This window comes from Styela clava, chromosome 1 (genome assembly GCF_964204865.1).
Source record: "Styela clava chromosome 1, kaStyClav1.hap1.2, whole genome shotgun sequence".
In the NCBI taxonomy this organism is placed as follows: domain Eukaryota; kingdom Metazoa; phylum Chordata; class Ascidiacea; order Stolidobranchia; family Styelidae; genus Styela; species Styela clava.
Window position 1 is genome coordinate 29,518,752 of NC_135250.1, and position 19,242 is coordinate 29,537,993.

General features: G+C 36.2%; 2 protein-coding genes across 2 annotated transcripts in view; one reads left to right on the forward strand and one right to left on the reverse strand.

Annotated features, from left to right (window-relative positions):
* Positions 1-10,856: 10,856 nt before the first annotated feature.
* LOC120334748 (rho guanine nucleotide exchange factor 4-like) overlaps positions 10,857-19,242 on the forward strand; it is a 31,529-nt gene continuing 23,143 nt past the window's right edge. Inside the window, exons 1-3 of the mRNA XM_078113298.1 lie at positions 10,857-11,267; positions 12,099-12,186; positions 12,622-12,774. Coding sequence (XP_077969424.1) covers positions 10,943-11,267; positions 12,099-12,186; positions 12,622-12,774 — 566 coding nt within the window. The 5' untranslated portion in view covers positions 10,857-10,942. The remainder of the gene's footprint in view (positions 11,268-12,098; positions 12,187-12,621; positions 12,775-19,242) is intronic.
* On the reverse strand, positions 14,613-15,950 carry LOC120334797 (nucleoside diphosphate kinase homolog 5-like). The gene has a single exon (XM_078113299.1). The coding sequence runs from the start codon at positions 15,885-15,887 to the stop codon at positions 15,276-15,278; it is 612 nt and encodes a 203-aa protein (XP_077969425.1). The 5' UTR covers positions 15,888-15,950; the 3' UTR covers positions 14,613-15,275.

Genomic DNA, 19,242 nt, shown 5'->3' on the forward strand with positions numbered 1-19,242 from the left:
ATCGATAAGTAATTTACTCGGATCGACTCTGACAAAAATTCCGAATCACCGCCATCTTGCTTTTTTTTATCCGCGACGACGAATCTCGCATTATATTCTATTTGTGTCAAATTATTATATCAGTTTTCTTCTGAGTGAGCTATTGGTGAACCCTATTGAGAACCAATGTTCTAGATTCGTGACCCGCCAAGGCACGAATGGAATACTAACAATCAGTGATGAAAATTGATAAAACCGGCCTTGGATTAATCTAGCGAAAACTAAACTATTTTAAAGTACCGTCAGTTGGGCAGTCAGGGCTGCGATCGCTTCTATTCAAATTGTCAATTTCCCGGCTGGTATGGTAATTTCCAAAACCCCTAATCTTGGACGCATGTCTGCACTCTGCACTAGAGATGTACCGATACCACTTTTGTCGCCGATACCGACGCCGATACTACAAAAAGGCCGATATTCCGATACCGATACTATGTAATTATTACTTAATTAGGTATGCTGTGTAGGGCAGACGGGTAAAACAATGGTCTTTGAGCGTTGTTCATAGTACACATTATTTCAGATCGAAAAAAAAGATATATATATATCACATAATATGAAATTAATGTTTGGTATCCATATGCTGTAACTGATTAAGATACATTGTACAGTAACGCTAGTAATCTCGGTGTTCAATTAGAAAACTCATAAGCCGGGATGTCCAATTTGAATTTAATGTTAATATCGCGAGCTTCGAATATCGTTATTCGTGTTTAAAAGAATATCGAATATCACCCACACATTCTAGCGCCGCCGTCCTACGTTCAAATTAAAAGCATTTTACAAATATTTAATTTAGTGGCTAATCGTAATCGTCGACGCAATATCAATCAGCACCGACAAAAAGAAGGCCCACCGATAACCGTTGAGGATGTTTTATTACTTCACTATTTTATAATATTTTACAATTGCTATCATATATTTTGAGACAGTCTAGGGCTAGGCGGTCAAGTCAATATATCTATAAAGAAATCGTGTAGTTGAGCAGAATTAAAATTAATACCTGCGTAAAAGGATAATTGTGTCGGAATTTAGTTTATCGATGTCGACGGACTAAATGACACTCGTACTTGACGACAAACAGTCAGAATTTATACCCGTGCCAAAAGTCCATGTGCCGTTAATAAGGAAGGACCCCAATTCCACTGTATTATTTAAAACTGGGCGCCTAGTTGCTTTTTGTTATGTGCTGTGTTGATATAGTTCTTCATAAAAACTATGTAATATTAAAAATGTCAATATAAAAATTTGACAGCGAAAATAGCCAAACTGGTTGAGCTAGTTTAGCTGTTAAATAGCTAAAAACACGTGAATCCTATTCTCTCGCAGGGGTGGGGACATGTATGGCTCATAGCTCACGCTCTCCAGACAAAAATAAATTAAAAAGTAGTATTCCAACTTATCTTTTAAAACATTCTGGACCATATCAAAAAGGTAAATATATCGGTAATATCGGCCTTAATCTAACCGATACCGATACATGGCCGATACCGAAAAAAATGCCGATATTGCCGAAAAATATAAAACTATCATGGTGGGTATCCCTCCAAACTCTTTGGAACCGTAAAATATTTTGCCGAACATCCTAAGGGTTTTTGTTAATTCATATGCGTGTTTTCGTACTCTAACTTCATAAAATTATGCTACAAAAAGTCCCTGATAGAAGTGCTGCATAAGTAAGGCCCAAAACTACACCAACTCCATCAGAAACTTATAAGATTTGTTTCAGAAGTTTCTTATAGATACAAGCATTGATTAAATATCTGTGACCCGCTATCTTCTGGCCCGCGATGAAAATATAATTTTTGACCCATTCATTGGAAAAGGTTCGCCATCCCTGTTCTAGAGAAAGGTGGAGAACACTCCAACCTACATATTATTGGTTGCACCTAAAAGGCTTACCTACCCTTTTCTTGGGAGAATGTATCAAAACCGGTTCCATTACATTTGAACCCACGTACATTTGAACCCATGGCAATTGCACCTGCATGCTATTGCACATATGGAATTTTTTTTTGTTTTACGGATAGTTGAACCCATACTAACCCTAACCCATGGGTTTTAGCACCCGCATATAGATTGAACCCGCGGATATACACATGGGTTCAAATGTACGTGGGTCCAAATGTACGGTCACCATCAAAACCATAACATCACGTTTTTATGTACGTTTCGTTTGATTCCATTTAGGTTAGGTTGCCCCACCTCTTTCTACTTATCTCGTGTTGCTCTAGAACAGTGGTTCCCAAACTTTTTCAAAAAAAATGTCTGACGGACCCCTTGCAATTTTGTTTTTGTTTTGCGGCCCTGTGCACTAATTGACTAAAATAGAACATTATCAAAGAAAGACAGAAAGATATCACATAAAACAAGATCACAACAAAAATAAATGCTTCACACGGTGTAGTGCAAAACATATCTTCACCTGCGTTTATCACGATAAAATTACATACGATTATCTCAATTTTAATTTTAGAAGACATTTTGAAATTGATAATACAGAGTTGAAAACGTAAAAATATATGCCTACCGTTACCGTGTGTCATTGACACCTAAAAACTAAAACGTAGTGCCTTTCTGACTGCGCTATATTTAACGCTATCCACCTTTCAAAACAAAAGCGTAAATCAGCATTTAGAAACGGAGTGGCATACTTTATCAACTACCTACTGTAATTCTCTCCTATAACAACAAGCATGCAAAAAGACAGCGCCATCCACACCTCCAAGTGCAGTTTTAGGTATTTAGCGGGATTTCCAAACAATGGCCGCTATGGCTAAACGGCGCTCCAGAAGCATATGTACCAAGATGTCGCACGACCTGAACCCTAACCGGTACACAATACCATGTTCAGGTTGTGCGCCATCTTGGTGCACATAGATTACTTCTGGAGCTCCGGTTAAACCACGGCGACTGACTTTTTAGATGCCCCAAACCGGTACCACGACAGCAAATTAAAAAATCATGTCGGGTAAAATTTTGATGTCGTAACCAAGGCATGTCGGATGTATTGGCAGGGCTGCCCGCCCCTGTTGGTGACAAACAATGAGTAGGTTGGTACTTTTTTTGGTATATTAAACAAAAGTACGGCGCATGACTTTGTTAATATGCCGATAATACTGATTACTAAATTATAGCGCCATTAAACCATGGCATGAGACGCCGCGGTTTGTTCGTGGCAGGAGCTGTCATAGCTTTGTGACGTCACAATTGGGAAAGCCTAATCGAAACAAAAAGTGAAGAATCAGTGTCCTCAGCAGAGATTGTAAAGCATCATAAAGCGATAAATGTTTCTTTCCAAATTTAAGCAGTTAATTTTTGCATTATCAAACTGTGAGCCATCCAACAGATTTCTTTCGCGGACCCTCGGAAAGTACTTCACGGACCCCAAAAGGTCCGCGGACCCTAGTTTGGGAACCACTGCTCTAGAATGTTGCTCATCTAATGGGGTGGACAACAACTTAATTATTCTGATTTGCAGTAGGCCTACTCCGCACTAGGGTTAGTTCGGATACCTATAGTTTTCACTATCCGGATAACGGATATATCCGGGTATTCCGTATTTTAAATATACGGTTAACCGGATAGTTACTGCTGATTTTAGAGAACCGATTTCGCAGGATTTTCGCGGTGAATTGAACGAATAACACCACACAGTTCTGTTGTAAATACTCACATATGTATTATTTTTCTTGAATATGAATTATTGTGCATTTTAATATTGCATGTGTCAATAAATAATAATTTAAGCTCAGTAGTCGTACCGATGTACAGCGGAATAATAAAATGAAACATTTTTTGAAAATATTGTGTCCTAATTTTTTTTCCCCCAACTGCTAAGTTATTTTCCCTATTCAAATAATATGTAAAGATTTATATTATTTCTACTTTATTGTAAAGTTGTTTAAAAGTTTCTTTTTGTGTCTAGAGCCTCTTTTCTTTAAATTTTGACTCGTACTAAATTTTAGTGTCGCAGACTCACAATGATCATTTCTGATCATCCGCACCTTCCTATCAATTGCAATGAAATTTAATATTGTCATGTATAGTATTTTGTTTTCTATAATATTTGGTGATTTCTTGCACGACGAAATAAACTTTGTTAATATATACCACAAGAGCATACATATAAATGAAATCATGAACACAAAAAATCGTGCATTTCGAACATTTTATTTCGGTGAGAGAAGTATCCAAAAAATAGAATATAGGGGGAACAAATTCCGTGAAGTGTATAGGAAAATATACGTCATTTGAACAAAAATTTTAATAACAAAGCAAATTGATGATTATGAAAAAACCGAAGTGGTCAGAAATTTCTTCTAATTTGAAAACTTCACTTATTTAACATCACTGTAAATATTCTCACGTTTGTACTAATTAGGCCACAACTTTAAATCTATTTCCATTCGAATACCTTTTAAACTAAATTAACAGAGCCAAAACAATGCTGCGCCAGTTTTTGAACAACTTTCCTTCCACCCTAAATGAGTAAACGAAAAACATGACACGATACAGAGTCTGTCACATTAAACTTTTCTGAAATATTATAGACCATTTTGCAAACAAATTTGTTTGTGAAAGTTCCATGAAAACCATAAATGTAATAACAGCCTTTCCTCCTCATTTTGAAATTTTCGAAAACGTCACTAATAAAGGCGGTCGAATTTTACAGGCTAATTGTATTATCATCGCCGATCGTTTTCTTCCGCATCGCGTTATTATTTGGGGAATTAACATCGGCATTATGCCAGTTTTAATTTGAAAAGAAGTTACATCCCGTGAAAAGTTACCCTTGTTGTAAATTCAGTAAATACGATTATTACGAAATTTTGGCGATTCAACAGCGCCTAAAATAGAGTCTTGTTTTATCTATCACTGGCTCATAAATCAAGAGTCGTGGTATTTTCGTTAGCATTCAATTCCTTATTGTCAGTCAAAAATGTGTGTTTCAGATCTACTCTCTTAACGATAGATAGATACGACGATAGATAACATACTGCGGCCATTTCAGTTCCGGGCGAAATAAAACAATTATCGGCGTTATATACCGACGAAACTGAACCCGACTTTTCTCCCGAAAATGTTGATATATAACTATAAGCTAATTAATATCTGCATTTATTGTACTAAATAAATTATACTCATTGGAATTGCAATAATAGCTCAAATTTGATGAATTTTCAAGATAGCAAAAATAGGAAATTGGATTTGTTCGTGCAGCTTACCATTTATTTTCATATCTAGAGTAGAAATGCTTTTATTTTAAGGTAAGTCGGGCTCTCCTATACCGCAAATACGCAATAATCACATTTTTCTGCGTGTTTTGTGATGTAATACTATAGTCAAGTTCACTCCAGCATTACACGGATGACTAAAATGTGCAGAGTGGTGTGGATATAAGTGAATATTATATGCTCTGAGAGATGTCATTGGCCACTCAACAAAAAATATAAAAATCACTAATGCGCATATGCATTATTTATACTGCTCTATTATCCGGTTAACCGTTACAATAATATCCGGTTATCAGATAGCAAAATACCTCTTGGTTAATCGGTTATCCGGTTAACCGCTATCCGGATAATCCAACCCTACTCCGCACGTTCGGTCATAAGGACCGCCCGAATATTGATCATCATTAGCATTCATGTTTATATGTTTCACTATTTCAAATATTTTTTCTACCAGATGGGTGAACACCTATTCATGTACGGTTTCAGCCTTATTTTCAGGATTCAGGAACAAAATGCGTGCCCATTGAAACCAGACGCCAATTGAAACGTAGTTTTTCCCCGATCTTGCATTGTTGTGATTGTGACGCAACAAAGTGAAATTCAAGTCTTTGCGTACAAACTGTGAAATCTTTAAAGACAGCGTGCTGCGAGCATTGGAGAAGTGATTATGCTTATTGAAAACTGGGAAAAATTTAAGAATTCATTAGTTAGGCAGACGACAAGGGCGATAATATCAACAAGACGATTTAATTTAGTTACATATGGTCAATAAATTGGTTGCAACAAATCGTTATTCAATATATATATATATATATATATATATCACAACTTTGTTTGGTGTCTGATTACCGGGGGTTCGTGTTGATTGTTTCGTGACTCGGGGAGTATTTGACGAAAAAAAGGTTGAGAACCCCTGCATTAAATACTGGGTCATAATTGAAAAGATCGTCTATGGTGTCCTCACTTCCTTGGTGCCCTAAGCACGTGATTATTTTGCTCAATGGTTAATCCAGCACTGTACGTAACAGATATCATGACTCAGATTCGTAATATATATTCGATAAGGAATCTTCAAACATCTCAAAATGTTCGGCATTATCATTGCAACAAAGATGGGCCGTATGTAATTAAAAATTTACTCCATGTTTTACCCTCGATCGGGCATGATTAAATGACAACTATAAAATAGAGAAACGGTTTGTGACTCACAAGGCCCACTGTGTTAATTAACTTCCGTTGCGTTGTTACGTATTGGACTGTTAAAAGAATTGTAAAATGCATCCTATTTTGTCACGAGTCATAGTTTATAAAATGTCACACAACCTTTTAAAACTTGCCCTTGAATTTAAAAGATAAAGTGCGACCTTGATGTGGTGCGTATTCATTATTATCACTGAAATCGAGTTAGATTTACGTCTAAATTACGTTAAAATTTACCATATTTGTCAAAAAATTTAGCCAACTGCCTAAGTACAGTATTGTATGCGCTCAATTGTTGAGTAGCGTAGTCGCATCGTTTGTAGTTATTAGCACGAATCATTGGAAATAATGGCGCTCCTGAAGTATGTGTACTAATATGGAGGTAACTAATTTTCTTCGTTTATTTTACATCAAGTTGTGTAAAGGGACTGAAATCTATGGACGGGGGGGGGGGGGGGGGGGTATATTACTTTGCTAACACAGGCAGTCCTCGAACTCGTAATAGAACTAAAATATGGAAAATCGGAATGAAATTATGGCCTAACCTCAACCTGGTACACGCACTACGGGAGTACCGAAAGAAGAATGTAATGTTGGGAAAATAATGCGAGACTTGTGATTGTATTTTAATCTAGAGTAAGTCGAGAGTGTGCATTTGAGATTTTAAACCAGCAAACAGGAATATTCTGGTAAGCAAATTTACATAAATACGTGTGAGAAATTGTTAAGATCCTTCACACCTAAAAAGATAGCAAATCAGCCACTGATACCCAGATTCCCAAAAGTAGGTAGAGAATGGAACATCTCGGGCCGGAGAGTGTTTTTTAGGTCTCGTGTCGAATAAACTGTTTTGAATAGAATAGGCGATGATACTACTTTAACAGATTATCCTGTCTTATCCTAATACGTTTTGAAAAAACAAATTAGTGATTGTCCAGCTGGAGTTAGGAATGATTTTTTGAATTTCCATCGCAATCTGCAATCCTAACCCTCACTGGATAATTAGTAATTTCGGTGCTCCCGAAGTATGCGAACCAAGATGGCGGACATCGGAACGTAACATGGGTAACAGGTTAGGGTTAGGCCATAATTTCTTTCCAATTTTCCTTATTTTAGTCCTATTATCAGTTCGAAGACTAGCAAAGAGCCTCCCGTAGTATTTATAGCTAAAATTATGGCCTAACCCTAACCTAGTACACATATTACATTCCGATGTCCGCCATCTTGGTTCGCATACTTCGGGAGCCCCGTAATTTCAATATTTCGAGCGTTGGCGGGGACTTAGTAATGGAAGATCGCGAGCTGGAAAGGTGTTTTTGAGGTCATGTGCTACACAAACTCTTTTGAATTTACTAACTATAGGCGATAAAACGGCTTTCGCAGGTTATCGGTAATTTATTTTTCCATCATACTAAAGTACACATCGTGAATACACAATACAAAAAAGAAGTAATATGGTATTTCAGGGTGGAGAGAGGTGCGAGACACCAAGACAAAAAACGGTGCTCCCGAAGTATGCGAACCAAGATGGCGGACATCGGAACGTAACATGGGTGACAGGTTAGGGTTAGGCGATAATTTTTTTCCAATTTTCCTTATTTTAGTCCTATTATCAGTTCGAAGACTAGCCAAGAGCCTACCGTAGTATTTATACCTAAAATTATGGCCTAACCCTAACCTAGTACACATATTACATTCCGATGTCCGCCATCTTGGTTCGCATACTTCGGGAGCCCCCAAAAAACAAATTAGTATTTATTCAGTTAGGGTTAGAATGATTTGAAAATAAATATAACATTCTGTTTTATACTGTTAGGCGATCTGTGTTTTAATCCAGTGAGTTTCGCTTAGTTTGCAGTAACTATAGGCAAATTCTAATGCAATCGACGGTCTTCAGAACGAAACCTGACATGTGGCACATTGTATTGTTCTCGATGCCCTTTTGTGAAGAAGGAATTTCCCTCGAAGAAGCGCAATACGGAGGTCAAATATGAGATATATTATTGTCGAGATATTTTCCATAATTCACCAGTGCAAAGGCATAGAATACAAATATATATGTAGAATACCTTATAAGTTTGAAAATCAATTGACAACCTCATTGGCAGGGATTTATTGTATTATCATAGTATGCTGTATTTTAAGTAAGTTTGCTGGCAAGATACTTTTTTTCTAAATTGAAGCGCACAAGTTGATAATAAATAAAGTACAACCGGTGTTAGCAAAACGGTGTAATTTGTCGACGTATCGGATTTCTATACAGAAAAACTTCATCAGGGCATAATATGGAAAAGACACAAATGGATATACAGGGTGGCCCAAAAGTAGGTATACAGCTATTTTATTTATTTTTTTATTGCCTTCCAAGCAGCTAGAAAACTAATGTAAAATTCACACTAAATTTATTATCTAAAAAAATAAGCAATTTTTGTGGTACCTAGTAAGTAACATAAAGTGAACTGCAAGTAGCTTCAGAGCATATAAAATAGTTTAATAACTGTATACCTACTTTTAAGCCACCACCTACTTTTGGGCCACCCTGTATATAGATCAAGAAAAGGAAAAAAGTAGGAAAAAATTATTATGGCTCAAACTAATAATCTAAAAGGATGATGATAAGATAATATATATAAACAAATTAGCGCAAGTTCAAACAAAAGGGGGACTATTATGTTATCTTATCATCATCCTTTTAGATTAGAGTTACGCCATGATAATTTTTTCCTTTTCTTGCCGTATATATAAAGCACTTGTGTCTTTTCCATATCATGCTCTGATGAAGTTTTTCTGTTTAGAAATCCGAAACGTCGGCAAATTACATCGTTTTGCTAACACCGGTTGTGCTTTATTTATTATCGACATGAGTTTACCTGGTGGCAATCATGCATTGAAGCGCACAAGTTTTTTGTTATTTTCCAGAGTGAGGTGGTACGGTCTTTTGCGATGCATAATATGGTGTAGTGCGCAAGGTGTGAACTAGTATAAACGTACAGCATACGTATATATAGTAGCGTATAGCAGAACTGAAATTGGCAGCCTCGCTGATAAGGATTTATTGTATTATTGGAATAGTAAATTTTCTTTCCGAAAATAAAACACTCGGGTTTTCTGGTATTTTTCGTAGTTAGGTGGTAAATTAAAGCGTTATTTAATTGAAAGTGGTCTGTTCGCGAAAAGAGATTTAAAGTAGAGCCACAAAAAGTTGAATTTTGTTTGATAATAGGGTATGGGTCACGATGCAAGTCTTTAGGTAATTGATTAGAGTAGGCATGTGTAGTGAGTTCAAAGTCAATACGATGGTTCGCCTGGAAGGTCCCACAGAGCAGAGTTTCCCAAACTTTCTGGGCTCTGCACCTTTTGTTAATCTCATTTTTGACGTACCCCCACTCGTCCGGAAGATGCAATGGATTTTTGAATAAAATCAATTATTAGACCTCAGCTAGGGAAACCCTGACTTAGAGGGCAACAACGCATAACAATAGAAACCCGACTAATCGCCACTATGACAGGCTCAAGTCCTGTGAATTACACATTATATAATCCTTATACGCTCAATTGCTTATGATAAGAAGGGCGCACACGAGGGTTATGATTCCATATGGTCAGCCAGCGCTTACCAGTTTACTATTTGTAGTAACGATTTACGTGCGTTATATGCTTTAAAAAAGAACACAAAATACATTGAAATTCAGAAGTAATCTCAATACGTCTGTATCAGTTTGATAGCCAACATATGGAGCCCAACACGAATAATTTTGCTGTTTGGGACTGTAACATACATTTGTGAATAAATCCGCCTCTTCAAATGTCTTCTTCGGCTTCGAAGGTTCAAGCCATTTCTAGTCTATCTTTGGCCAAGTGTATTTACAATATGCCAAGTATGACTCAGAACTCAGAAGGTAAATTACTGATGCTGTTGTTATTGTTAGGAATACCAAATATATACAATTTACATACATCACCACACACTACCCCCCATCAACATTTTTCAATTATATTTCCAATATTTTTCGGGAGGATTTCTAATTTTTAACTAAACTCATAAACTAGTGATTCCAAACCGCGGCCCGCGGGCCAATTTCAGCGCGCGCAACAATTTATTACGACACGTCGAACTTAGTAAAACAGCTAAAAAAATTCGTTTCGCGGTCTAGATAGCGCCAAGTGATATGTCATTACCACAGTTTAAGCACGTGTATATTCGTAATACGTCAATTATACCGGTATATTAATTATACGTATTACGTACCGGTATCGGCCCCTTGCCGGGAACTCCCCTCTCCCGGCCCGCGAATATCTTTACGCTTCCAATTTAAGCCACGGTCAACCCACTTCGGGAACCAGTATATTTAACATATATCCTACTTGCTCAAAGGTACCGAATTTACAGGGTTTTTCCTTTTTCAAACAATAATGTTTTAAATAGTATTGTCACGTAATAATAATCTGGACTTCTAAGGGAAACTCATATGGATACGCTCGTTGTTCCCGAGCTTACTGTTAATAACGGTTCAGTCGTGAATGGAGTATCTGATAATGACATCACAATTGTTGTTGACGACGTCGATGACGTCACGGATAACGATGATGTCATCGGAGATTCCGTTACCATAGAAACACTAACAAAAGAGGATCTAGGACTCGACGAGGAAGATGGAGACGACGTTTATGATGGATTAATACGTGATTTTAGAACGAAGATGGATAGCTTGTCTTTCAAACGACTGAATAGGAGCGAGCTTAGAGCTAAAGCTGCGAGTTTTCGTGCGATGAAAGAGCAAGGCACTTCAAAAAGTGAGTAAAACTGTGAATTTTGCTTACTGTGCCACCATCATTTTTATACAGCTGTTGGCATTTCAGTGACTACTCCCAAAGATGGCGGACACCGGAACGTAGTATGTGTACCAGGTTGGGGTTAGGCCATAAATTTTATTCCAATTTTTCTTATTTTAGTTCTAGTACGAATTCGGGGACTAGACAAGTGACTCCCGTAATATTTTTACCTGAAATTATTGCCTATCCCTAACGTGGTACACATACTACGTTCCGGTGTCTGCCATCTTGGTTCTTATACTTCAGAAGTACCTATCAGTGTACGCTCTTGACTTTGCTTATTGACAATGTGCCTCTAGTGAGCGCGCGTGATCTTATTTTGAGCAAAATCTTTCGAAAAAGTGACACAAAATATATCTTTTATAGCTACGTTTTGTTAGTGAAAAATCGTGTATATTTCACGTTAAAATCACATTTCTCACGAGTCGAATTAAAAAAGTCGAATTTATCTGCATTTCCAACTTTTAAGCCAAGGGCTTCTTAATCTTCTCAGTAACCCCCGTTTTATATTATAATAAATTGGATGGGCTGAAAATGCTGTATCATTAATGCTAAAAATATAGGGTTTCAAATAAAGTCCTAATTTTTTTTAAATCACAGAGGACATTTATTGAAACCATATATTGTTTTGGCTCTCACGGATGTATTAAATGAAGTAAAAATACGTGAACAAATACTGAATAAAAAACAACAAACCTGGTTAAGATATATTGAGAACTGACTTCATAACAAAATTGAAATTCTGAAGAGACTTTATGGACACCATGAAAATATAATTCCATTATTATTTAGATAAAACAACCAGATTTGAAAGATCAAAGACAAGCCGACATGTGATGTTACCTGCAGTAAAATTTCAGGATCTCGACGACGAAGAAGCGTAAGTAGAGTTAAAATCTACCAAACAAAATTCAAATTAGTGTGATATCTCAGATTCATGAGGTAAACTTTTGGGTAAACAAGCGTTTGATAAAGTGTTTGAATACATGGATAGGTAAATAAATCATTTCAGTGGGAAAAACTCATTGCTTTTTTAAATTTAGATGACATGTAACAAATTGAATCTTCTTTTTCGCGTAAAAACTCATTTACTTCAGCGGGTGACTAGAACCCGCAATTGAAGGGTACGTAGTTAGTATACTAAAGTCAAATTTTAATGCTTTATTTGCTAAATTGTTCGGAATTCGGAAAATGGCAATTGTTTTGGCTTGTTGGACAAATACCCTTGTTATAACAAACCCCGGATCACGGTTAGTCTTTTCGTGATCTTTACTTTTACCCGGAATAAATTATAATTATGAATATTTTGTCACAGATACCGAAGAGATACTGGCGGGAGTTCTCATGACCGAAGCCGAGCATCAAGCGGAGCCAGTACAGCTAGCAAATCTGCAAGGAGATATAAACAACAGCGGTCGCAGATGAACAGAAAGAAATCAGTAATGGGAGCTATCATGAAAAGGGGAAGGTGAGAGGTTATATATATATATTGTCTCCGTGTTTCCCCGGAATTTTCTTTCGAAGAATAACACTAGAGCTTATTTTCGGGGGATGTCTTATAATTTTATTTATCAAAAACGAAATTAGAAAGTACAGAATTAGGAGATTTTCAAATATCCATTTATTTCAATGATACGTTTTCCTCTATCACACGTTTTAGATTTAGAGATTTCTTGCTATCGACCAGGTAAAAAAAAATTTGCGTTATAGACTAGGACCTAGGTCTTATTTTAAGGGGAGGGTTTATATTAAAATCATTCTTGAAATTCACGCTAGGTCTTATTATCAGGGTAGGTCTTATTTTCGGGGAAACACGGTAGTCAATAACGCGAATTTTTTTTTACTTAGTCGATAGCAAGAAACCACTCCTACACCCTTTAAATGATTGATATAATCTATGTATTGCAGTTATTTTGAATAAAAACGTGTTATTTATAAGTAAATGGATATCGGTTTTCATATTTTGTATATTTGATATATCTCATAATCTTCTATTTTGTAATTTTGTTTTTGATAAATGAAATTATAGGACATCCCCCAAACTAATCCCTAGTGTTATTTTTCGGAAGAAAATTGAAATAGGACCTAGTCTTATTTTCGGGGAAACACGGTAGTCGTGTGGCTTTGCTAATTGCTAGTTTCGCTTAGCGTTAAAATTCTTTGCGTTGGCGGTTGACGTAACGTGACAAACGTTCAGTAACGTTATTTTAATAGCGCTTTCGAAGAGGATGATTTATTATGTAAAAAAGCAGCGTTGGAGCTTTTGCTTAGTAAGAAGAGATTTGTTTTGATAACGTTTGCCTCGCATAACAAAAGCAATAGCGTACATGCAAAAATGTCAATCTACCAGTACGCTTGTAAGATAATATAAATATTTCGATAACGTCTCTTCTTCACTGGCCCCCAGCCACAATAGCGTACGACAGGGATCGGCAACCTTTCGTCACTTGCGGGCCAAAATTAAAGGTTGCAAGTCATTGGCGGGCGCACGTATTTATAGAAAGTTAAAAACCGAACTGATGGCCGATGAATCACATTTCACACAGGCCAGAAGTTAAATTTCAAGCAGCGCACGAAGATTGACCATTTGAATTATATACTCATTAGGTTATATTATAACCGTTATAATATAAATTAGTCTATACATGTGCCGCACAATAAATTCTGTTACGTAAAGACTACAATCGTCGAAACAGCTGTTTAGTTACTATAATTCAGCGAAGCATCGCGTGCATCTAACAGACAGACAGATACCAGCATACTTATCGAGATCGACAAGTAACAAACGAGAATATCGGTTAGAGACCGAAGACTTATCGATCGAAAGTTAGGGGATCCCCAAAACAGAAACTGCGGTTTCGATTCATCCGCTCTTACTCCACAGCGACACCGTGTGTCCCATCACTAATTTTAATAACTCGCTAATTATACGACATAATTCAACCAAAATAGGCTCCTGGTTCCAGATATGATGAATGCACATGCAAAATTTGGAGGAGATTCAACTTTGCTCTCTTGAGATATCGCGTAACATACGAAAGTTTCTAACAGACAAACACACAAAATACCTAAGATAATACTTAAGATCGATAAGTAATAAGGACTCGGCAAAAAATCATGGACTTGAGTCGTGCATAGAACTCTAATTTCGACCCATTCTCACAATCTGATTGACTATTGCCAAACTAAATCGGACGTGGTCGGACTCCCTTTTGAAATGTTTCCCGCCTCCGGACGGACCTGCTAGTTGTTACGTTCTAACTCAGCAGTTAGAAATTTTCAGAAAATGCCTATCACCAGTCGTGCACCTCGCAGATTTGACAAGCAAAATACAAAACAATAATGCTGTTTATTCAAGTATATATAATTTATAAAAATATTGAGTTGGGGTTCTATGTACATCATCCAGACACCAATTTATCATCTATTCATGTTTGATCAATCAAGGGAAGTAGGGAAATGATTTAAACTGCCATGTTATCATGCTAGGCCAAAGCTGATCTGATGATAAATTCATACCTGGACAGCTAAATGAATAAATATTTTTTTTTGGGGGGGGGGGGGGGAATTATGAATGTTCTAAGAATTTATTTAAAATGAAAAAGGAATGAATAGTACTGGCTGGTTTTCTGAATTGAGAATGTCAAATTGACCATGTTTTTATCCTGATATAAAATGATATTCTACTCTGTAGCGTTTGATACATATATCATGATTTTCATAACTCTGAGATCAATTTAGATTAATAAAATATTCATGTTATTATTTCATCTGATGATAAATTTTCGTTTAAATTAGTGTTTTTATGAAAAATTCGCAGTTTTGTGCAGAGAAATTGAGTCAGTAAAAATTTGATATTTTTTAATTATCTATCCTATTTGATTAATTTAGAATATCCGAAATCGAAAATATTGACGATATAAAATTTTGGAACATGAAACTTGAAATATAAAATCCATGGTATAAAAATTAGTTTGGCTCGACGACTTCTTGAGCGATTTTAGGCTTGTTTGGATTATTCACACTAAGCCAATCTGCAAGCCAGGTAACAGCATCTTTTGGCTTGACTTTGCAAAGTTCTGTCATGCCTTTAAGGAGGGTAGAGTTCACAGAGGATTCTAAATAGTCTTTTGCTGAAAGTTGGGTCAAAACTGGCTCCAAAATGGCGTCATGAAATAGGAAATGGATTTCTCTTTCTGCCATGTGATTGTTAGTGCTTCCATGGACTGCATTCCGAGTTTGATCTTTCCCGTAACTGTCTCGAAGCGATCTTGGGTGCGTTTCTCGTGCCTTAAAAGGATTCGCAGGTCCAATGAGGTTTTTCCAGCTTTCAATTGCGTCCTCTTTCGACAAAACCATCACAATGATAGGAGCACTGCTCATGTACGACACTAAACTCGGAAAAAACATTTTTCCATAATGGTCGACATAAAAATCGCTTGCTTGTTCGGGAGATAAATGAACTTTTCGTTTCTGTAGAATCATGAATCCGTGACGTAGAATTATGTCTTCGATTTCTGAGGCTTTGTCCATAGCATCTGGCTTAATTATTGCCAGAGTTCTTTCAACTGTTATCGACATCTTGATTGGGTTTGGTTTAGATTTCTTAGCATAAAAAGTCTCTGTATATTGAATAAAATGATATATTATGGGCTAGACCAGGGGTAGGCAAGTTTTTGAACCAGTGGCCAAAAATTTTGCCCATTTAGAAGGGATATGTAAGTGTAACATAAAAAGTTACGGTACATTTTATGGACAATATTTACAGTGTTACAAATGCAAAAGTGGAAAACAAGCCTCGTGCCAAAACCAAGTTCAATCACAATCTCAACGAATTCTTTGAGCTATTTTTTAGCTAAAATATCAAAATTTGGTTTTGTTGCCGGCCAGCATCAGGCGGGCCACATTGAATAACCAAACGGGCCATATTTGGCACACGGGCTGTAGTTTTCTCATGTCAAATTAGACATCGATTTTCCGGTACTCAAAATTGAATTTTATATGATTTTTATTATTTTCGATAGAAAATTACTGTTCTTTGAATTTGCCATATTCTGACAAACTTATCATTCAATGTAATCTACTGTATATTTGATTACAATGAGATATCAGTGCCCGTATAATAAATTTGAAATTGAAAAATATTCAGAAAGGCTTTATTTTAAAGTACAGATGTAAAGGAATTTGATGTTTTTTCAATTTGACCATAAAAATCATAAGGTAAAGCCAAATTTTACCAAAGATAATAATGATATATAGCTGGCATGGGCAAACTACAGCCCGTGGCCCAAAACCGGCCTGTTGGGTAATTCGATCTGGCCAATCAATTGTTGTGAATGTTTACGTCACACTTACATGGCCCGCCAGTCTGGGTGGGCATAATTTTTGGTGCCTTGTTACCCCTGCCTGATATATAGCCCTGATATATAGCATAAAGAGATTCAGATGATTTACTGAATAAATGAATAATTGTAGGACAGGAACTTAGAAATAAAGAATGCTATACTATTTGGACTCACAGATGCAGATGAAAGTAAAAAATTGATCAATCGGTTAATCAATATGATAAAGGTCAACTTAAAAATATCGTATTTATGGGTTATTATCCTTATTATGCGTTATTGCTAGAAATAACCATTACATTGAAAGTCGTTCGGGAACCAATAACAAAAATTACAATTATGAGCTGGGTTGCGCAATACTAACTTTCTATGCTTCGTCTGTGGTTTTAAGCTAGTGGAACCATATCAATATAATGTAAGGATGCTGTACCTGGAATAAATAAGACTATACTATACAATTCCTAAGTCCTGCACGCTAACACAAATGAATTACTGCTCCAGGACTCTTGAATTGCATAGTAAAAAATTACAATGCTTGATATTTCATTTTCTAATTTGACAATAAAACTTTGTGAATAGCATACTATATAATATTCAGATCAAATTCTTAAATTAATCGCTAAGAGGAAAATAAGAGAATGAAACCTAACGCAGAGAGTTTATTCAAAAATGCATCTCATACCTCATTTTTGACAGTTAACCTGACAAGAAACCTTATATTTAAACTGTCTTTTCGAAATAAATATTGAAATCCTATCCCATATAATATAAACACCCATAATTATAGGTAATGAATGCTTCATTTCTTTCCAGATGATCAAATTATTAAAAAAGAAAATTCAGGGAAAAGTTTAAAAACTGTTCACCAAGTTTCGAAAAGTAAGATAGGTCTAAGTTGTTTAAATTTAGAAACAAATTAAAGTTGAACACTCAAGTAAAGAATACAAATCGAGACATGTTTAAGAATTCACATATTTAATTAAAAAACGAGACGTAACTAGGCTATTCTTTATTAAATTAGGCAGCAAGAGGGCTGGACGTACAGACGTAACCCAAAACCTGGAGTGTAACCTGAAGTTACAGCATTTTACAAAAACTATCCACACACACAGGTAACCTTGTCTGCTCAATAAGACAAGATTCTGTAATATAACAAAATTATTACTAAACAAAATACCATCTAAAATAATCGGAGCACCTGCACTTTCACTCAGAAGTTAGCCAAATACGGCATTTCTACTATTCCTATTCTGCACCTATAAGTTATCATCGCGTAACCACGGCAACAAGGTCCAAGTTTTTTCACACTCGAATAATTTTTCGCCTCAACAAATCTTGACGGACTTTTATGAAATAATTCTATCGCATATACCTTAAATTATGAATAAACCACGACCCCAGTTTGACATATCGATGTTAACATATTTAAATGTCTGACTTACAAGATTTTTCATGTAAAACATTTTGAACAAAGAACTGTTGCTTGGCAAAAGATGCCGACATCGAGCACGGAGCCTCATTATTCGTGACTATTCATGTGAAACGTTAAAGGGAGGTACACGCGTCTTAGATTCGTTTTAGCAAATGCCAATTATACATTCACGTAGGTATATATATTTCACAGATATCGTTTTCGTCTAAATATATACGTATTCATCTACTAACATTGTATATCTATTTGTTTATAGCCTACTTTGCCAGATACCTCCATAAAACTGCGTTAATTAAACTTCGTTAAATCGTTTTATTTTGGTGGGCGGTTGGTTGGGTATCGGATTACATTTAACCGACAAGATGGGAAGGGTAATCGTAAGGGGCCGCATTCAGTGTTACGACCTTTGATAGTATACAAAGCACGCAAACTCCTCCCGCTTGATCATTTTGTTTTTAGTCAAAACGGTGAATACGAGCGAACATTTTGGATTCAAGCCTCCTTTTTTATCTTCGGTCGATTGTTTCGTAACATTTGTGTTTTAATGAACCTATTTTCATGTCAGCCTTGTTAACCAGGCATTGTATAACATTGATGCCTATATCAGTGCATACAACTCAATGGCGGGTCTTAGGCAGTGGCGTGTCGATGCAACATGGCGCCCATGACAAATTTAGAGATTGTGCCTTCTTAATTACTGACTGACAATTTTTAACGACTGTTAAATTGAGATAGTTGTATGTTACTATTCGAGTAAAAATACGAGTTTCAATTAATTCCGTATTAAAATCTTCTTATTGAAACATTTCACGATTAAATTATTTCTTCTTTTACAACGGTATTAATTTTAAGTAGATTCGATAAAAAGAGGGCCGAGAGAGAGAGAGAGAGATTTATTATTTGTCAACCAGAAAAAACTAATACAATGATAATAATAACAAGAGAGCTACGCACAAATATATGGACACGTTAGACCGGAGCGAATCAGTCTTTACCGGTACCTTTGACGCTACCGGTACCCTCAAAAAAGTTCTGAATTTCCAGTAGCAAGAATTTTGCAGAATCAAAACGTACAGCCAGTCATGACACTGACTAAAATCCGTGTTCCCATGGATAAAAAATAATACAGCAAAATTTTAGACGAAATATCAAATTTCATAGA

Bases quoted from the DNA above. Each gene is read 5' to 3' on its own strand.
- LOC120334797 (XM_078113299.1), bottom strand. From the start codon at position 15,887: ATGTCGATAACAGTTGAAAGAACTCTGGCAATAATTAAGCCAGATGCT.